Below are 22875 nucleotides of genomic sequence, written 5' to 3'. Positions count from 1 at the left end.
TGTATAGCCTCATCCCTCCACTCCGTCCTAATCCACAAGGAGAATGACACCTCATATACTAGGCTGCTGTTCATCATCATTAGCTCAGAGTTTAATACAATCTTTCCTCAGCAGCTGGTGGAAGACCGATCCTCAACTCAACATCCGTTTCTGTAAGTGGAATCCAGACTTCCTCACAGAAAGACCACAATCTGTCCAGGTCGGCAGCAGAATATCAAGCAGCTTCACACTGGCGCACCTTAGGGCTGTGAGTTCAGCCCACTCTTGCACATGCTACCAACCCATGACTGCAATGCCAGATCTGACTCCAATGGAGTCATCAAGTAGATGACATGACAGTAGTTGGCTTCATCAGCAACAATGATGAGTCGCACTACAGAGAGAGGTGGAAAGTTTTGTGAAATGGTGCAAGAATAACAACCTAAGTTTCAATGTGGTCATGACAAACAAGATTATGTGGACTTGAAGACCACCCTCCACTGCATATTAATAGCCTCAGTAGTCAAGAGTAGAAAGCACCCACTTAAAATGACCTAATCTGGACCCACAGCATCTCCTCGCTTGTCAGGAAGGTACGACTGCACTTCCTGATAAGATTGAGGCGAGCAAGGCAACTTTCTAGAGAAGCTCTATTGAGAGAATCCTGGCTGGCTGCATCACAGTGTGATACAGTTGCTGTAGAACATTTCACAGGGACAATACGAGCAGCAGAGAGGATCAGTGGGTCTCCCTCTCCTCCATTGATGTCATTTACCAGGATTATTAGTAACAGGACTTGAAAAATCATGGAGGACCCTTACTACCCAGCACACAGCATCTTCCAGCTACTCCCATCAGGAAAGAGATACAGGAGTATCAAAGTCAGAACCTCCAGGCTAAGAAACAGATGCTTCCCATGAGCAGTGAGACTGCTGAATGACTGATCTACTCAGAAAAACCCTCTGAAATTCTACTATTTTTATATCTATTTTTATATCTATATATGTGTGTGTGTGTAGATTCATGCACCTCTCTCTCCATACACACACACACACATATATAGATATAAAAATAGTAGAATTTCAGAGGGTTTGTCTGAGTAGATACAGTACCACTTCGATTATCTGAAATACTCAATTATCCCAAATTTTTGGACCCGAAAGTTATGTCTGTTTAGCTCTGAAATTTTTTTTGGATAATTGAAGATTTCAGAAAAATCAGAAATCCTTATTTAACGAAAAATTTAATATCTGAAAAGACGTCATTTTGACTCCGAAAAATTTTGGATAAATGCGGACATCCGAAACAATCAGTTATCCAAAATTATTTTGGAACTGAACTGATGTCACAGGTTAAAAGAAATTTGGAAAAACTCCAAGTAGAATTTCGAGGTTTTTTTCTCATCTTATTTTGTTCAGGTTTTTTGGAGAGAATTAAACATTATTTTAATGCTTAAAAAGTATTCCCTTGTTGTTTGCTGTTATTTAAAAACTGTTACAAGTGATTTGCTGTTACTACTGAGCTGTTATTAGAAAAGACTAGTTATCTGATATAGGTCTTGTACCAACCATTTCAGATAATCAGAGTTGAATTATATACACACTGAATTTGCATTGCACATGATATATTCAGTCTGCTCTCACTTACCATATTTAATACAATTACATGAATTTGGGCATCCCAGCACAAGGTGGCGGTCAAATGCGACGATCCCGCAAGGGCCATACCAATTAACTGGGCTTTCTTCCCGGGCTGAAGGAAATGACGTGCACTGGCAGGAATGCCGATCAATCGGAGGCCAACAAGCCTGTGATATTATTTCCGCTGGAAGCGACGGGACAACTAGGCCCAGCAGGCCCATATAAGACAAGGCAAACCTTTCAATAAAGCAGTATTAACTGTACCTACCTTGTGTGTGTGTCTTACTTCAGCGCCCTGCCACAGCATGCGCTACATTGGTGGACCCAATGATAGAAGATCAAGCAACACTCCACGCAGTTTCACTGAAACTGCTGACATTCTGGCCTTGGCAGCCACTAGTGTGCTTCGAGCAGGCCGAGGCCCGGTTCCAGCTACAACAAATCACAGCCGACATCATGAGGTACTACTACATGCTGAGCTTGTTCGATCAAGACACAACTACCAGGATTGTTGATTTCCTTTGACAGCCTCTGGAACAGGGCAAATATGTAGGCCTAAAAGAGCTGTTAACATGCACTTTTGAGCTCTCAAAGTGCGAGTGCGCAGCCTGACTGTTGCATATGGATGGTTTGGGGGATAGGGCCCCATCTGCCCTCATGAGTGACATGTTAGCTTTAACTGATGGGCACAAATCTTACTTGAACAGATCCTCCTGGAGTCCAGAGAATATCAGAGACTCCAGGAAGGTCGCAGCATGAACTGATATACTCTGGGGAGCAAAAAGAGACTCCAGCGTCGTGGTGAAACAAGTGGCAAGGCCTCACACAAAGCAGACGACTAGACAGCCACAGCCAACCAACAGGCTAACGGATCCCCCCCACCCCCCCAAAACCCTGGTGAGCAGTACTGCTTCTATCACCAGCGGTGAGGTTCGGAAGCCCGCTGATGCATTCCAGAAAAACACCACCACCGACCATCATTAGTGGCTACAGCAGCCGGCCAATGTGACAACCTCCTCCACACATGGTACTCCCTATCGGGGGAAAGGAGCCTAGTCAATACAGGGGCCGAGATTAGCATCCTGCCCCCTTCAGCCCCTAACACCCATAATGGGAACCGGGCCCATCCCTAAGGCCTGTGAACAATTCCAGTATAAGAACTTTCAGCATTGCACCATACCACAGCCGGTTAAGATGGACATTCACCCTGGCGGCAGTGCAACAACCACTCCTGGGAGCAGACTTCCTCAGGAATCACTACCTGTTAGTGGACCTCAACGGGTGGCAGCTAGTCCAAACTTTCTGCAGAAGGCCAAACTACCTGGCCCCCACCTACATTCCATCTCTGTCACTGACAACGAATTTGCACGCATCCCAGTAGAATTCCACTCCATCGTGGTGCCACAGCTTACCTCAGCAGAACTGATACATGGGGTACAGCACCACATTCTCACAAAGGGCCCCTCTTTCCATGCCAAGGCACGCTTCCCCCCTCCCCCCCCCCCCCCGAGAAACTCAATCTCACAAAAGAAGAGTTCCGAAAGATTGAAGAGGTAGGAATCATGCATCAACAGTCCCTGGGCATCTCCCCTGTACATGGTACCAAAGGCAACAAGGGAATGGAGGTCTTGTGGGGATAACGAGGCCACCACACCAGACAGCTATCCTGTGCCCCATATACAGGATTTTACTGCAAACTTATAGGGGGCGCTAATATTTTCCAAGGTCAACCTCATCAAGGACTATCACCAAATCCTGGTCCACCCCGAGGACATTGCTAAAACTGCTATCATTGTGCCCTTTGGTTTGTTAGAGCTCTTTAGGATGCCCTTTGGGCTAAAAAATGCAGCTCAAACATTCCAGCGGCTGATGGACGCAGTGGGCTTGGACCTCAGGTTTGCGTTCATTTACTTAGATGACATCTTGATAGCTAGCCACAACCACCAAGAACACGATGCCTATATAAGGCAGTTATGCACCTGCCTCAGCAAGTTTGGCCTGACCATCAACCCAGCCAAATGTCAGTTCGGTTGAGAGACAATAAACTTCCTTGGCCACAGAATCAATAGGCATGGGGTGACACCTCTGCCTGAAAAGGTTCAGGCAGTTCACGGTGATGAGCCTCCCAGAGTTTGCCAGTTTGATTCATTTCTATCACCGTTTCATACATCATGCACCCATTATTCTTGCTCATGGCAGGGGAAAAGAGAGAGGTCGAGTGGAACGAAGAAGTGTTGGAAGCTTTCCAGAAGGCAAAAGATGCTCTGGTCAATGCCACGCTTCTGGTGCACCCACAGACAGAAGCCCCTAATGCCCTCAAAGTGGACGCATCCAACACAGCAGTCGGGGGGGGGGGGGGGGACTCAAGCAATTGGTCAAATGGACATTTGTATCCCCGGCCGCCTTCGGCAGGCACATCCAGCCCCCCGAGCTCAAGTGCAGTACCTTTGACCATGAACTCCTGGGACTGCACCTAATGATCCAACATTTTAGGTATTTTCTGGAGGGAGACAATTCAAGATTTTTTACAGATCACAAGCCGTTAACCTTTGCCTTTAATAAAGTGTCTGACCCATGGTCAGCCAGATAGCAGAGGCACCTGTCATACATATCCGAGTTTACCACGGATATCGAGCATATCGCTGGAAAGATCAACGTGTTGTCCAATGCATTATCTCGGCCGACTATCCAGGCAATACAGACCTCGTCCAGGGGGTCAATTACACGGCCTTGGCCCAGGCACAGCAGATGGACCCCGACATCCCTGCATACAGGATGGCAGTGACAGGACTCAAGCTAGAAGACTTCTTCATTGGCCTTAGTGACCAGACCCTCCTGTGTGACATTTCAACTCGCAAGCCTTGCCCCATCATTCCAGCGGCTTGAGTCGAGCAACACTCGAGGCGGTGCACAATCTGGTTCCCCCATCCATCAGGACCACCATCAAGATGGTGGCCAGCATGGACTCCACAAACAGGTCAATCAATGGGCCAAACCTGCACACTCTGCCAGTTGTCAAAAGTGCAGACACCTGTCAAAGCATTCCCACCCCCCCCCCCCCTCAGCCATTCATGCCAGCACAACGGAGGTTCAGTCATGTGCACACAGACATTTTGGGACCCCTACCAGTGTCATGGGGGTCATGGTACCTATTGACGATGGTAGACCGTTTCAAAAGGTGGCCAGAGGCAGACCTGCTGGCGGAAACCTCAAAAGAGGCCTGCGCCAGAGCCCTTATAAACGCATGAATGGCACAGTTCAGAGACCAGGAGCACCTAACATCGGACAGGTGTGCACAATTCACCTCGGCTCTGGGCAGCTCTGGCCAGCCTCCTGATGACCCAGCTCCACCACACTATGGCATACCATCCCCAGGCCAAGGGGTCAGTGGAGAGGTTCCACAGGCACCCTCCACAGGCACCTAAAGGTGGTCCTGATGTCATTTCCGCTGGAAGCGACAGGACAGCTAGGCCCAGCAAGCCGATATAAGGCAAGGCAAAACCTTCAATAAAGCAGTACTGACTGTACCTACCTCGTGTGTTTGTGTTTTACTTCACTGCCCTGCCACAGCTCACGCTACAATCCACAGATTACTAAGGATGTGTGGAATGCTGTTAGATTTATTCATTAGTCCACAGTCAGTCCAGTGCATTATCTACTTTAACTGGCTGTAATAGTGCCATTGAACCTTGCGTCAGACATCAGACATTAAATTTAAACCTGTATTACATTATTTATATGCTGGTTGGAAAACAAGGTGTACTAAAATGCAACTAAGTAATTGGAATATTGACCAGACTTTCTATTTTTCTCCATTTTAACATCTGGAAACTTCCAAGAGATACAATTATACCAGCTGCTGGTGAAGTTGTGGATCTGTATTTCATAAACTGAGCTGCATCTTTGGCATAAATGAAATATACTACAGAATTGGCAATGGATACGGTGAGCATCCCAGCAGAATGCATGTCTAAAACTGCCAGTGAGATTCAACTACCACTGTGCACCCAAAAGCTATTTTTAATTGCAAAACCAAGTGCAGCTTTGCAACCTACCAAGAGATTTTTCTTGGCACAAAACCTGTAATATTTCTTCAGATTTCACTTTAATTGCATTTTGAGTAATTCAATCACATTTCTTCCAGCTAGTTTTGCTACTTGCTCCAAAAATTTGTTTCGTCAGTGAAATACATTTATGGAATATATGTGGTCTAGGTTTCAGCACCTCCAGGATGTGAAAATTTTAATTGATGTTCCAATATTTCAGGCTGATATTAAGAAAGACAAGGATTGTAAAAAGAGTCAGACATAGCAACTCTTCAATGTCCTTGTAAGTGTTTATGTATTTTGTAATTGCAACAATAGAGTTTCATTAATTTTTTTTAACATTCTCAAAATGCTGGTCAATAAATGATATGTTCAACATTTCTTAAAACAGTGGCAATCTTAAAGACCATCAAGAGTGTTCATCACTGGATTTAAAAAAATATTAGTAGGCCCTAGTTTATCAATTCAAAGGCTGATTTGAGTTCACTTATATAATGCCAATTTAATACCAGACATACTCATTTTTGAAAACCATCAAATACCAGATGATATATCTCAAATCTTTCAATGCAGCCCTCTTTTTAAAATGTAATCAATTGTGCATCCAGTATCTAATTTTGAATAGCTGATGCAATTCAAAATTTAGATTTACTGACAGAATACATATATGACATCACATAAGAAATAGGCCATCCAGCCTGCTCGGATCATTGACTCAACTCCACCTACCTGCCTTTTCCCCATATCCCTTAATTCATTTTTTATGTAAAAATCTATCTAACTGAACCTTAAATATGTTTAATGAAGTGGCCTCAACCGCTTCCCTGGTAGATAATTCCACAGATCCTCTACTCTCTGGGAAAAGGTTTTTCCTCATCTCCGTCTTAAATCTTCTTCCCTGTATCTTGAGGCTGTGTCCCCTAGTTCTGGTCTCACCTACCAGTGAAAACAATTTTCCTGCCTCTATCTTATGTTTCTAAAATCTCCTCTCATTCTTCTGAATGAGTATAATGCCAGGCGATTTAGTCTCTTCTCGTAGGTCAATCCCCTCATCTCCGGGATCAACCTGGTGAACCTTCTCTGGAAGGCTAGTATATCCTTCCTCAAGTATGGAGACAAGAACTTCACACAGTACTCCAGGTGTTGTACAACTTTGTTCAGTTGCAGCATGACCTCCCTGCTTTTGAGTTCAATTCCTCTAGCGATGAAGGCCAGCATTCCATTTGCCACCTGTTGTACCTGCAACCCAACTTTGAGTGATTCATGTACAATCACTCCCACATCCTTCTGCACTACAGCATGTAGCAGTTTTTCACCATTTAAATAATAATCTGCTCTTCTATTTTTCCTACCAAAGTGGATGACCTCGCATTTACTAATGTTGTACTCGATCTGCCATCTCATCTCACTTAACTAAATACTCTGCAGCCTCTCCACATCCTCTACAATTTGCTTTTCCACTCAATTTAGTATCATCCACAAACTTGGCTACACAACACTCTGTCCCCTCTTCCAAATCACCAATGTAATTGGTGAACAGCTGTGGACCCAGCACTGAACCTTGTGACACCCCACTTACCACTGTCCGCCATTCAGAAAAACACCCATTTACCCCTCTGCCTTCAGTCAGTTAACCAATCCTCAATCCGGGCCAATATACTTCCCCTGACACCATTCATCTGTATCTTATTGATAAGTCTTTTGAGTGGCACCTGATCAAATGCCTTCTGGAAATCCAAATATACAACATCAATCTGTTCCCCTCGATCTACCACACCCATTATATCCTCAAAGAACTCCAGCAAGTTTGTCAAAACAGGACCTGCACTATTTAAATCCATGCTGCATCTGCCTGATGGAATCCCTTCATTCTAAATGTCTCGTTCTTTCATCCTTAATGACAGCTTCAAGCATTTTCCCGACTACGTTCCTTTTTAAAAAGTGGCATAACATTGCCAGGACCTGTCCAGAATCCAGAGAATTTTGGTAAATGACTACCAACGCATCAACTATAACTCCCGCCATTTCCTTCAGTCCCCTGGGATGAATCTTATTAGGACCAGGGGATATGTCCGCTTTCAGTCCCATTAGTTTGCTCATCACTATCTCTTTTGTAACAATTATTTTATCGAGGCCCTCGCTTCCATTCACATCCCCATCACCACTCTTTGGCATGCTGGATGTGTCTTCCACTGTGAAAATTGAAAATTGACACAAAATATTTGTTCAATGCCTCAGTCATTTCCTCATTACTCAATATCAATCTCCCCTTCTCATCTTCCAAGGGACCTATATTGACTCTAGTCACCCTCTTCCATTTTATATTTTATAATTTTTTTTGCTATCTGTTTTTATATTTTGTACTAATTTACCTTCACAATCTTTCTTCCCTTTCCTTATTTCCCATTTAGTTCTCCTTTGCTGCCTTATAAATTTTTCCCAATCCTTCGGTTTCCCACTACTCTTGGCTACTTTGTACACATGAGCTTAATTTTATACCTTCCTTTATTTCCATAGTTAACCAAGGCTGACTCTTCTCTCTCTTACTGCCCTTATTTTTAATGGGAATATATTTTTGTTGTGCACTGTGAAAAATCTCTTTGAAAGTCTTCCACAGTTCCTCAACTGTTCTGCCAACTCGCCTATGCTCCCAATCAATTCCTGCCTCATCCTATTGTAGTCTCCCCTGTTCAAGCATAATACACTAGTTTTAGATCTAACTATTGCACCCTCTATCTGTTTGAGAAATTCAATCATACTATAATCACGTTTTCCAAGAGGGTCCCTAACAACTAGATTGTTAATTTTACCTGTCTCATTGCACAATACTAGATCTAAAATAGTATTCTTCCTTGAGGGTTCCTTAACCTGCTGCTCAAGAAAGCTATCACGGATGCATTCTATGAAGTCATCCTCCAGACTCCCTCGACCAACTTGATTCTCCTAATCTACTTGGAAATTAAAGTCCCCCACGACAACTGTCATTCCGTTCTTACAAGCCAGTTAATTACCTATGCCACTGTGCTATTGTTATTTGGTGGGCGATAGACAACTCCCACCAGTGATTTTTTTTTCCCTTTACTATTCTTAATCTCTACCCAGATGAGAATCAGAAAGTGTGTATTTAGGAGGATAAGTCGTGGAGATTTCTGTAGCCTGCAGATAATCGCTGTTATTCGCAGGCACCATTTTGAAAAAAAATTAATGCAATTGGGAAGAAGGCATTTCAGCTCCTCTACTTCCTCAGGAGATTGTGGAGGTTTGGTATCTCATTGGAAACCTTAGAGAACTTCTAAAGATGTGTAGTGTAAAGTGTGCTGCCCAGCTGCATCATAGCTTGCTTGGTATGGGGACACCAATACCTTCACTAAAAAATCCACCAAAAGGTTGTGGGCACATCACAGGAGAAACTTTCCCCACCATTGAGAATATCTACATGGAATGTTGCTGTTGGAGAGAATCAGCAATTATCATGGATCCACACCACCCAAAACATGCTCTCCCTATTCTGAAGAATCAAAATTTATTGTCCCGAACAAGTCACGAAATTCATTGTTTTGTGGCAGCATCATTATGTAAACCACCTTACAAAAATAAATAAAAACACTGCACGAAAGGTCAAAGTAAGGCAGTGATCATTCATTCAGGAGTCCGATGGCAGCGGGGAAGAAGCTGTCCTTGTGCAGCTGAGTGCTCATCTTCAGGCTCCTGTACCTTTTTCGCGGTGGTTGCAGAGTGAAGATTGGAGGGGGTCCTTGAGGTTAGAGGCTGTTTTCTTAAAATACTGCCTCATAGATATCCTCAATGGAGTGATGTCACAGGCCAAGTTAACAACCCTCTAGGGTTTTTTTCTTGTCCTGACTGCTAGCACCTCCATAGCAGACAGTGGTGCAACCAGCCGGAATGTTCTCCATGGTACATCTGTAGAACTTTTCGAGAGTCTTCAGAGGCAAACCAAATCTCCTCAAACACCTCACAAAGATTAGCCCCTGATGAGCTGCCTTCATAATTGCCATCAGGAAGGAGATACAGGTGGCACAGGACCCATACCACCAGGCTCAGGAATAGTTAATACCCTTCAACTATCAAACTCCTTCAAATACTCATTTAAGGACTTGTATTTTGGTCATTATTTATTACTGTATAATTAAACATCTGCATTTGCAGTTAGTTGGTTTCCAGTTCTTTCTTTCTTTGAATACAGTTTAGTTACCAGTGATTAGAAATTCTGCCTGCCCCACAGAAAAATAATCTCAGGATTGTATATGGTGTCATGTATGTACTCTGATAATAAACTTGAACTTTAATTAAAAATAAACTTCAAATTATTTTAAAAACTAAAATATTAAGTATATGGGCTGCATTCTGTGTGGTTTCAAATTAATTTTAGAATTACATATAATTGTCAACAGAGACCTTTTAAGCTCTCATCAGTTAGAATTTCATTTATCCTCTTTTCTTTAATGCTCGTTAATACATTGAAACAGGCTTTTGACAAACTTAAATGTTGCCATGAGCATTGGTAGACCTTATTAAAGTGAAATAGTTCAGGGGTTTTGATCACTTGTCTCAGGTTCCTGAGCTTTTGCTATTTCTGGAGCAGGATGAATTGTACATTGAGCTCACTCATGGCAATGCATTGTTGTTTTCTCCATTTGCATGGGGTGTGATTTGGTATTTGTGAACCAGCCTCCAGAACAGAGTCCTGATTGGCAGTTGTTTGTAGTAAATCATATATTTGAATAACTATGTTTCCAATGGTTGCTGTATCCATCATACCGAAGAATCAATTTGCAGTAAAAAAAAACTATTGAGCATCGTGTTAATTAGCATGATGTGAAGTGGAGAAATCTCTGGTCGATTTTTTTAACACCCTAAGGAAAAGCCTAGTAGGCAGGGAAAAGCAATCACAAGGGCATTCATGGCCTTTATGTATTCCCTCTGTCCAATATGATTAAACTTGGGCTCGTAGCTGTCTGTTTACATCTTCTCTTCAGTGCTCATCAGTTGGGTGTGGAAAGGTGATGCAATCTTGCAAGTCTTTTTTAAAGCTTTCTGATATAAATATGAATGTACAATTCTGCTTGATTGTCACCAGACTTCAGTCCATTCTTCTTTCATAATCTCGTCTGCATCTCACTCTAGGCATTCCATAATCATCCACTAACCATGAGGGTAGTGTCCATGATGTAAAGAGATGCCAATAATAAAGTACATGTTTTCTACAATGTAGCTCTGAAGGTGATATTACATATGACCTTCAGTTTTATTCCTAAACTTTGCTGGCAATGAAAAGCAATCTCACATGGAATGTGGAAGAACAATTTCAGAACATGATGCTGACTTGAAGATCACTGTGTTTATGTAGTGGGTTTTAAGTCTTTGGAATTGGGCTGTGGATACTTAAACACTGAGAATAACCAGAGCTGAGTCAAAAAAAGATATTTGAATTAAGTTAAAGGGCTAAGATGGGTCTTTATTTCCTGGATCTTAGGATGGGGGAGGGGGTGAGGTTGAATTGATAGAGGTATATCAAATCATGAGGGGCGAGATAAAGAGAATGCTTACAGTCTTTTCCCTAGGGTAGAGGATTCAAGAATGAAATGCAAAGGGTTAAGATGAAAAAAATAAGTTTTAGCGAGACAAGAGGTCACTTTTTCATTCAGAAGGTAGCCTGCATCTGAAACAAGCTGACAGAGGAAGCTATAGTAAGGTACAAACTCAATGTTCAAAAGCCATTTGGAGAGATCAGGAACAGGCACAGCCTTATTATAATCGAATGAAAGGTCAAGGTTGAAGGGCTATATAACCTCCTTACTGCTTCAACTTCTCTTATTGTTTTTATCATTTGTATCATAATTACGCAGAAAATGCAGAATAAATCAGATAAACATTGGAGAGAGGTCATTCTGGAGACACCAGGGGAAGATATCCATTGCATTTGGCCTGAAATACACATAATCTGTTACTCTTGCTCCAGATAACTAAAGGTGCTGTGAACCATAAGCATAATGAAGCATTGATTTAACAAGACAAGTTTGTAGAGAGAAAAAAAAACGTGATTAGGTTATTTAATGCACGTCCCATCTTATTTTCTCCAGTCATTTGAATACAATAGTGCCCGAGGTTGTGTATGTACTGGATGGTGTTTTCAGATGACTTGATGCAAATGAAAATGTAATTGGAAGCGTCTCAGTTTTCTAAAATTCATTCAGAGTACACCCACACACAGCCTTAATCATTTTATTAAACCTTTGATTTGCAGTGCCATAACACCTGCTCTTGCACTTCCAAATGTACCGTGACAAAGCAGGAAACAAAAATAATCAGTATGCAATTGCATACCTTGTCACCCTAAACCACACACTCTCAGACTTAATTTTGCATACAATAGACAAATTTGCCTATATTATTCAATCTTCCATTTTGTATTCAAACACTTGGGCTGCATTTCAAATGGACCTTGAAATGCAAGCTAAATGTTGAGAAAGACTACTTGGCTCATGAGTGACAAAAGGCCATTTCACGCTCATGAAAGAGCCCTGTATGTAATTCATCTCCGCTAGTGTTATGGCCTCTATATCCCACTATAGGCACTAACATGGTTGCTATGGGGATACCAAAGGAACCATTTGAATGTGCAAATGCTTTATTGAAGTTCAGAGATTTCACTATCCAGAGCAAGACTTGCTCACAAACAATGGCCACTTTTCCACCAATCTTTAGCATAATTGTAAATAGTTCAGTGTTGTACAGATTAGTAATTCAACTAAATTAAGTGTTTCTCACACAGATCCTGCTATCTTTATACAATGTTGACATTCAGGTTAAAAACAATTGTATTCCCTTCCTCTTTTGAAATGGTGAAATATTCTAAAAGGGATTCAGCCATGACAAACAAAATAAGACAACTGTATTAACATTCAATATTTTTCCCGATATCCAATGAGCATTAAAAGTTGACGAGGTTTGCAACATACAACTTTGGAATATTTTGGATTCTATAGCAGCAATTATAAAAGGTCTCTCAGAACTTCATGAGAATGATGAAATCTTCTTTTCTTCATTATAGTACTTACTTTTCTCATAACATTTGCAAATATTTATCAGGTCTCATTATACATTATAAACAGTCAACTCACTGCTAGACTAGCCCTGCAACCTTGTAAGTTTATCTGACAGCATTTTTAGAATTAAACAATAAGTATAATGGTTGGCAAGAATAAACTAATATGGGGAGAGGGAGGAATAAACAGGAAAGTGGAAGCTAACAATTTTATAGCAAATTGTTGAGAGAGTTGTCTCCATTGTTTTCTTCATCCTCCCTGTGACATGCTAATTTAAGTTATATCTGATGAGTGCTATGCAGCAATTGAAATGTTTCCTAAACTCTGCAAATGCCAATTTTTCCCGTAGAGGGAGTGAAGCCCAATATCTGCAATGCTAAATCAGGGCTTGAGAATTTATGTTGTGTTCCAAGTCAGAATGGAAACTTGGCAAAACAATAACCTTTTAAACTTTTGCATCAAGTGAAATAGCAAACCGGACAACTTCAGATTAGTTGGAGAACTTAGCTGAACCAAGTGACAGATTGTTTTCTTATTTCTAATGAACACCCATTAGAAGAGGAACAAAGATAGCAAACATTTTTTAAAAAATAATTATGTTCCATCAGGAACATGTTTTTTGGTACCAGAAGCACCTTTGCAAGTAACTAGCAACATCTAAAAATAGAAGCATCTTTTCTAGTTTAGACATTCTATAATTTTCTCACCTATCAATGAGAAAAATCCAGTTTCCTTCACCCTTCTCTAAATAGCCATGAAAGACTGAGTTGAGGTTTGGAATTGCCAGGAATTTTAGTAAGCAAGAATAAGATTTCATCCCACACTTCTGTGAGTTCAGGTGTGTATATTCAGCCTGTCAGTTAATTGTTCAGGATGCAAGATACACTGCTCAAAGCTTAACAAGTGTATTGGATTTTAAATTATGTCTTCAATTCTTTCATTAATGCCTGGGTTAGATATACCAAATTAATTCTTTCTTAATGCACTCACATACTCAATAAGGAGAATAAGCTCTAAGGTCTTCCTGTCTGATAATCCTTAACATTTGACTTCCTCATCTGAAATCCACAGTCAGTGTGGATCAGTAACAACATCTCCTTTTCACTGATAATCAACACAGTCAAAACAACCACCTTGGACTCAATGTTAGCAAAACTAAGGAATTCTTTGTTGAGTTCCGGAAGGGGAAACCAGGAGAACAGAAACCAGTCCTTAGTGGAGAGGGTAAAGAACTTCAAATTCCTGGGTGTCAACATCTCTGAAGATCTATCCTCAGGCTATCAGGATGATGCAATCACGGAGAAGGCTCACCAGTGGCTATACTTCATGAGGAGTTTGAGGTGATTTGATAAGTCACCAAAGACTCTTGCAAATATCTACAGGTGTACCGTGGAAAGCATTTTGAATGGTTACATCACTCTCTGGTTCTGGCTATCCATCCCATAGGATGATAATGGTTCCTTTCAGTCAGTTTGTGGGGTTTGATATGAAGATACCCCATTCCACAGAAAGGAACAGCGTGTGCAAGAATAGATTTAAGTGAGTAGGGGCTGCACAGATCCAGACTCACCTCTTCTCAATATCCCCTCATGGTGAGGTCCAAGACGGCTGGGGGAAGTTCTGTTGCAGTGAATGGCCAAACCAAGTTTCAATGCAAGGGATGCCTTTTCCATGCTTCACAACATGTGTTTGCTCGATGGCTGTTGACCCTACAAGAGGGTTCGTCTGCCCTTTGATAGGTCTTGTTTTTCATCCTGCAGGGTGTCTAGCCACCCTCCACACTAGGCAAGCCTGGTGGGGGAGCTGGTTTAGTCGCTGTTCACCCAACCATGTGACAGGAAGTGCTGGGTTACATGGTACCAGTAGCACTCCAACAAGTGACCTGACAGAGATCAGAGATCACTCTCTGGTATGGAGGTACCAATCAATGCACAAGACTGGGAAAGGCTACAGAGGGTGGTGAATTCAGCCAGTGCCATCATGGGCGTTCGTCTTCACTCCATTAAGGACATCTTTAAGAAGCAGCCTCTATCATTTGGGACTCTCAAAACTGAGGCCATACTCTCTTCTCACTGCTACATCAAGAAGAGGTACAGGAGCCTGAAGACGAGCACCCAATGTTACACAAACAGCATCTTCTCCTTGGTCATCAGATTTCTGAATGAACAATGAACCATAGACACTACCTCATTTATTTCTCTTCCCTTGCACTATTTATTTTTACACAGTGTATTTACGGAAATGCTAACGTCGAAGTACTCGAGATGGCAGAGGTCGACAGCATCGAGTCCACGCTGCTGAAGATCCAGCTGCGCTAGGTGGGTCACGTCTCCAGAATGGAGGACCATCGCCTTCCCAAGGTCAAGTTATACAGCGAGCTCTCCACTGGCCACCGTGACAGAGGTGCACCAAAGAAAAGGTACAAGGAGTGCCTAAAGAAATCTCTTGGTGCCTGCCACATTGACCACTGCCAGTGGGCTGATATCGCCTCAAACCGTGCATCTTGGCGCCTCACAGTTTGGCGGGCAGCAACCTCCTTTGAAGAAGACCGCAGAGCCCACCTCACTTTCAAAAGGCAAAGGAGGAAAAACCCAACACCCAACCCCAACCAACCAATTTTCCCCTGCAACCGCTACAACCGTGTCTGCCTGTCCCGCATCGGACTTGACAGCCACAAACGAGCCTGCAGCTGACGTGGATATTTACCCCCTCCATAAATCTTCGTCCGCGAAGCCAAGCCAAAGAAGAAGATTTATGCACCTGTACAACAAATATTGCGTTATACGTTCATGACAATAAACCTGATTCTGACATTTTCATTAAGCAGATTTCATTCAACAAATATTATCATAGAATGGGAAGTAAACAAAGATAAAAACTAAAGCACAATGTTTTCCATTGACTCATGAAAGCTTTTACATAAAAACATTAGGTCAGTGAAGAGGTTACCAGCAGGGTCTTCTTTGTAGTGACATTTCAAGTAGTTAAACTATGCAATTAAGTATTTAACTTGTTCATTTGTTAATAGGGAACCCTACTAAATTTGACCAATTATACTCTATTATCATCGCCAGAAAATTAACATTTACAGATTACTTTCAGAAATGTTAAAAAATTATGGCATTACATATCTCTTAGCATTTATTCAATGGCAGTAAAATCAGCAACAAAACTTTTTTTCAATTGGAGTTCTAGGTGACAGAGAAAACTAGCGATTTTTAAAAATTTGATGTTTCCCTTGAAGAGTGAATTTATGGGTGGAAAAGGAGCTGAGCACAAAAAAGAAAGCAAACAAACAAATAAAGGAAGCGTTGAAAGGAAGAAGCAGCCCACAATCAAAGCTTGTGTTTATTACATATCAGTTGTAATGAGACACAAATCTGGGTTCAACATATGCACAAAGATCCTTCCTGTGGGAAAGTACAAACAAGCAAACAGAGAAAACCCCCTCAATCAATGTTTTTATTCTGTAAATGTAAGTTTTAATTAATTTAAATATGGAGGGGACTGTTGATATTGACAGTGAAGCATTGCTGTGCATCAGCTGTATTTAATGAGTTTTATATTATTTTGTTTGCAGTTTAATTAATTAATCTTTAATTTACTATTTTAACTGTGTTTAAAACTAATGGAGTGGTGATTTTTATAAAAGTTGTCAAAGACAGAAAGTTAATACATTTATATATTTTTTCTAAAAATTGCAACACACATGGCTTTTAAAATAAAAGTCATCCTGTTGGCTCAGTTGTGTTAGCAATGCATTATTTGGCTTCCAACAACATCAGATTCCAGTCTTAGGTTTGCTGTCTGTCACAGAATGCACATCATCAGATTTTGGCTAAATTGTTAAAAAAAAAGTTGAAGGTACACTCAGGTGTTGCGAAAGTAACATTACTCTGGGCAACATTTCTATCTTTTGAATTGTATGCTATGGGAACAGTCCTTGGGCTAGATATGTTCCTTTTTTTGTTCCAAGTGGTCAGGAGGCCAAGAATTTAAAACTCCTCCCTCAATTTGTTTTATTGCCTAAAATAGCCACACAGAAAAGCAAAAACCTGAAACTACCTTTTAATTTATAGTATAAATGCTAAAATCATCTAGTCCTCTATTCTACATTGCTCACCTGAACCACCCAAACATGCTCCAAATTTTACTTATTTTGAGAAAAGCCTAGGCCTACCTTGTACTGTTCCTGTTGTGTCGAGTTGAGTTCCACAATGTTCAGGTTCCATCTCAGGAATTACTGCATCTAAAAAGAGGAAGGTTCAATCAGTTGACATCTTCTTTCAAATAGAAGAAGGATTTCTTTTAAAAATTAGAGTTATTTTTGTGTTGTAAAACAATAAGTAAACTCAAGAAAGAGTGAGCTCTTAGTTGCAAGTCATCTTATCATGTGATCACTAATGAGCAAAAGGGTTGAGTTCCAACAGTTCAGTAACTCTATTAACCTCTGATCCCATCAAATCCACAATGTGCATAATGTTCCATGGCTAATTTTTACACACATCAGAATGTGTGTGACTATAATTAAAATGTGTTCATTATGCATAATGAAAAACTATAACACAATTTGAAAATGAGTCCAAGCCATGTGCAAAATTCATTTAATTCATTTCTTATTATCTTCACACTGTGTGGTTTCCGATGTGGTCACAGTTAGATGATGGGAAACAGTTATGTCTCCAGATTCAACCCCAAATGCAACCCTGCAGATGAGTCAATCACTGCACACATTTAATCCACTCTATTGAATTCTTATCATCCTGGATATCACTTAAATCAGAGCATCACTAGCCTACTTTTGCTTGAAGATTATGTGTCCTCTGTGCTTACTGTTATTGCCATGTACAGTACAAAGACAACTCATAACATTTGTTCATCACCCTTCTCATAATCTGCACTTTCTGGATTTCTGAGCTGTAATATTTAATTAAAAGAAATTCTCTGTTTATTTGCACCTGACAAAATAATCAGGGGAACAAATCAGCATATTACACTCCCTCATGTCAGCTGTTTGTACAAATTTCTATCCAGAGCTGAACAATCAATCAAGATGCAAACCTTTATATTGTACAAGACTATGCAAAGAGCTCTCCCCACTCCCACCACCCCCCCCCCCCCACCCCCCAGCAACAGAAAATCAATGACCTGGAATTTACATTAAGTAATGAACTTTGGAAAGAGAAAAGTGTACGGTTCAGTAATGTGAAACCTAATTTGCCAAATAAACAACTCCATATGGCTAACATGTTAAATTGTGTTATCTGAGGCTCACTCTCCTTCATTTGCTTCAACACAAAGGGAAATCAAATCGTTTACAGTGCCAAAGGTAGAAATTGATTTCCTGCTCAAAAAATGATTTGCATATGTGATAACCAATCATGATGGATAATGTTGAAACAAAGTGCCCCCTTTAGCTTTTGGGAAATCCCCATTGAATTCAAACTTGCAATGAAAAATGAGCAGAATTTGGGGTAAAATGTGATAAATTTTCTGTAAAGAGTATATAAACATCAATGCTACCTAATTTTAAGATAGTCACTTCAATTGAATTTTAGCTAGTTTAGTCACATGAACTATTCTTTTATAATCACAATTATAATTATTGGGGATCTGAAGTGGAGAGCATGACCAATTATTGGGAGTCACTATCTCAGAGGATCATTCCTGGACCAAACACACCAAAGGCCTCATGAAGAAAGCACATTAGCACCTCCATTTCCTCAGGAGTATACAGAGGTTTGATATAACATCGGAAACCCTTGCAAATTTCTACGAATGTGTGATGGAAAGTGCGCCGTCACAGACTGGTATGGGGACACCAATACCCTTGAGCATAAAGCCCTGCAAAAGGTAGCAGACACAGCACAGGACATCACAGGCAAAACCCTCTCCATCATCAAGAACATCTATATGGAACACTGCTGTTAGAGGGCAGCAGCAATCATCAAGGATCAACACCACGCAGCACACACACCATTCTCAGGAAAGAAGACTCACACCATCAGGTTCAGGAACAGCTGTTTTTTCACCCCCCTCTCTGTACTGCACAGTTTGTTTACATTTCTTTATTTGTTGACATGTGTTCGTTGAGTACAGTTTTTGATTGCATTACCAATAAATGGTAATTCTGCCTCACCCGCAGTAAAAAGAATCTCAGGGATGTATGATGTCATGTATGTACTCTGACGATAAATGTGCAATCTGTAAACAGGTTTTAAATCAATTCTTCCTTAGTTTCGACTGTAAACTAGATTAGTTAATACCATTTTTATTTGTCTTAATTTTTTTGTTTTTTGGGTCTGCTTTATATTTCCTGTGTTTTCACCCATATGAGCAACATTAAATAAGAAGTAATGGTGGCCTTACCATTAAGCACCCTGAGACTTTCTGTGGATGTGGCCTGTTGTAAAGCTTGTTCCACCTGTTCTCGTCGCTTTGACTCAAACTCAAGTGCCTCCTGTAATTTCCTCTTCGCCTTTTTCTCTTTCTTCAGTCGTTTCTGAATTGTTGCTGGAATCGTGAAGTAAAGATACATGTTAACTGGGTTAATGTCATTATTTAGTTCAGAAAATCCCCTGAGTGACATCAATCTTCATGTTGTTTTATACTCTGTACAATTTTTTTTGAGAAGAGGTTTAGATTCGAAATTTTATGCTCAAGTCTTTAGGTCTCTTTTGTTTAAGCAATTTTTCCCATACTTATTTGTAAGATAATCCCATCCCATCATTTTCAAAACTAGCATTTTATTATTTTCAAGATATAATACTTAGACTGTTATTAGTAGAGACAGCAGGTATGGCTTGGTGCAAAAAAATTGCAAGACTGATCAAAGACAAGCCCCCATCACAAAAGAATGTTTACTTTTTTTGTAAAAGGCAGTTTCAAGGATGACTTGTTGCATTTGTGCTTTGAGGGTTTTAAGGTGACTAATGAGAGAACTGCTGAATTTTTGACGAATAGGACAAGTGGTGGCTGATTGGGTGGACAGGTGAGATGATGATTTCCTTTAACCTCTGTGGTTCTCAGTACCATCCAGAATGTATCTTCTCTACTTGGGGTAGACATGGCCAGTGGTTTCTCAGGAATCAGCACAGGCGTTGCATTTCTTCAAAATCATCTCTGAATCACTTCCTCTGTCTGCCTGATATCTTCTTCCCATGATAGAGCTCGAAGGTCAAGAAATAGCTCTCCAGCCTAATCTCACCTTCTAGCAGTCCACAGAACTGCGAGACATGATTCCTTAAGTACATACCCAATGGGCTTCAATGTCATGAAGCTTTCAACACCTCCCATCCTTTCAGACATCAAGTTCCATACACTGTGTACACATTTTGCACCTCTCTAGATTAAATTCCATTTCCAACCCAAAATGGAGCATTAAAATGTGACACGCATGATTGCTTGTGAGACCTGTTTCTATTCAGTGCAGCTGATATTGATTTTTCTTTACACCAATAGTAGAAAGATACAAACCACTAAAGACATGCTCCTCGTGCCAACAAATACATAGTTTGGATGACATGGAGGAGAGAAAAGGCTGGCAGAGAGAGGAAGAGCCATCCATTATTTTGTGGAAGGTGCATTGAAGGGCTGGTCAATGGGATGGACACCATATGGGAAATGCGCTCTGTCAGGGAGCCCACTACAGCTGATATAAGAAGTGCTTAGCAAGAATTAGATCCTCAGCTATCTTACACACTTTCTGCAAGCAATCTTGAAACTTTGAATCATAATCTAACAAATTCAACTGGCCATTCTCATTAACCCATTGTTCCTTTAATAACATTAAAGGTTCTCTAACTTCACATCCAAATACAAACTCAAAAGGACTTAAACCTAATGATTCTTGTACAGACTCTCTCACTGCAAACAAGAGCAAATGGGCATCTTCATCCCAATCCTTCTCATTCTCAAATTAATAGGTTCTCATCATGGTTTTTAGGGTCGAATGGAATATCTCCAAAGCCAAATGAGATTCTGGATTATATACAGATAATGTGATCTGTTTAGCTCTCAATAAACTAACTGCTGGAACTATCCTGACATCAAATTACTCCCCTGATCTGATTGCATTTCTTTACAGCAAACCAAAAGTGTAAAATTTCACGAGCACTTGACACAGTCTCAGCTTTAATATTTTAAGGGGTATGGCTTCTGGAAATCTGAAGATGTACACATACTAGTTAATAAATATTCATTTCCAGCTTTTGTTTTGGGCAATGGACCAACACAATCCACTATAACTTTAGAAAAATGTTCTCCAAAAGCAGGAATAGGTTTTAAAGGAGCCACTGTGGGACCTTGATTAGGTTTCTCCACAACCTGACAAGTGTGATAGGTCTGACAAAATGTCCCAACATCTTTTCCCAGACTAGACCAATAAAATTGTTTTGTACTTTTATAGATAGTTTTCTTTACCCCAAGATAACCATTTAAAGATGTACTATGAGCCAAGCTTAAAATCTCATCCCTATAGGCTTTAGGAACTACAATCTGGTGAACAACTGCCCATTCTTCAATGGCAGGGATATCAGTAATCTCCACTTTCTCATCAACACACCTTCCTTGAAATAATATCCAATTGGCACTTACTTAACTTTGTCAGCAGAGAGAGCCTCATCTCTCACTTCAGTAAGATCAAGATCGCTATTCTGCCTCTCTATTAGCTCCTTTCTGGATAATGACAAATCTTTTGGACAAGTGATATCTGCTGTTCACTGTCACAGATCTCTGACCCTTTTAAATTATTTTGTACGTTACTGTTTTCAATGGCAAACTTTTTCACCATCACCCTCATTACCGCACAAGCTGGATATATATCCAAATCTGACTCTGTCTCGTTCATGACTGGCTTATCTGTTAACTTCACTGCAGGGACAACTTTACCCTCTGCCAAATCATTTCCTAATAACAATGAAATCCCATCCACCAGTAAACTTGATCTGATTCCTATCATAACAGGTCCATTAACTAGTTCTGATTCCATCAATATCTTGTGCAGATATATCAATTCCAAATCACGAATCAAATGATTCATTGCCGTCCATGGCAGATTTATTACTAAATTTCAAAACACTGTCGAACACAAATGGATAGGCTGCCCCAGTATCTGGAAGGACTTTTACTGTCACTGGTAGTGAACCCTCCTTTAATAAAATATTACCCTCTGACACAAAAGGTTTGAATTCCTTCCTAATTTTACCAGCAGAACTGGTCCTTTCTTTACTTCCATGTGTTTCATCTCTTTGTATACAAGCATCTGGTACTGCCTCCTTTTCCTTCTTTTTCTTTAACACAGGACAATTAGCTATTATGTGATCAGATTTTTTTAAAATAGTTGCACAGTGGACCCAAAGGTTTTTACTTTACTTGTTCCCTTTTTATTTACCTCTAGCGCTACTTCACCATTTATTTTTCACCCTACATGGATATTCCATATTACCCTTTTGGAAAGTTTTATTGTGTACAAATCTAACCTTGGGAGTTAAAGCATACTCATCTGTTAATTTAGCAGACTTGAGAAGTTTCCATTTCTCTCTCAAACTCCCTTTGTTTCTTTAACTCTAGTTCAAGCTGCCTGTTTCCTCTCTTTGTTTTTTTTAATTCTCTCACCTGAATTCTAAATATTTCTAAATCATACCATTCTTTCCTTCGCTCAGATCTATATTTTTCTAACTCAATCTATTTCAACTCTTGAGCGATAAGCAACAACTCATTCCTTGTCATCCCCTTCAAATCCGTAAAGATTGGAAATTCCAAAAACTTATCCATTGCTGCTGGTTCCACACACACACACAAGCCTTTTTTAATTCGCTTTCAAAAAGAAATGTAACTAAATTAAATTAATTGATCAATTAAAAATTAATTGATCAATAAGCTCCATTTTTTGGTTAATTCCTGGAAGAGCCCTCAAATTTTTATTACGTAGAAGACCAGCAGCAAAAGAAATTCACCAAAATAATGGTGTCTACAAAACAATCATTTTTATTAATATATTGATAATATAACACTTCTTACTTAACTCTAAACTTAACCTCACTTTGCACAAATGTGTGTGTGTGTGTGTGTGTGTGTGTGTGTGTGTGTGTGTGTGTGTGTGTGTGTGAGAGAGAGAAAGAGAGAGATCCCAAATGTGTGTGT

The 22875-nt window shown here is 40.4% G+C and overlaps 1 protein-coding gene across 5 annotated transcripts in view; it reads right to left on the bottom strand.

Moving 5' to 3' along the window:
• dacha (dachshund a) overlaps nucleotides 1-22875 on the bottom strand; it is a 404574-nt gene that overhangs the window by 20313 nt on the left and 361386 nt on the right. For all 5 annotated transcript variants that reach the window (XM_069893410.1, XM_069893411.1, XM_069893412.1 and 2 more), the window contains 2 exons: nucleotides 19102-19245; nucleotides 16913-16981 (listed from right to left, as the gene is read on the bottom strand). In XM_069893410.1, coding sequence (XP_069749511.1) covers nucleotides 16913-16981; nucleotides 19102-19245 — 213 coding nt within the window. The remainder of the gene's footprint in view (nucleotides 1-16912; nucleotides 16982-19101; nucleotides 19246-22875) is intronic.

The sequence above is a fragment of the Narcine bancroftii genome, chromosome 8 (assembly GCF_036971445.1).
Source record: "Narcine bancroftii isolate sNarBan1 chromosome 8, sNarBan1.hap1, whole genome shotgun sequence".
NCBI lineage: Eukaryota > Metazoa > Chordata > Chondrichthyes > Torpediniformes > Narcinidae > Narcine > Narcine bancroftii.
The sequence above is the reverse complement of the archived record's forward strand: the minus strand, read 5'-3'. Positions and strand labels throughout refer to the sequence as shown.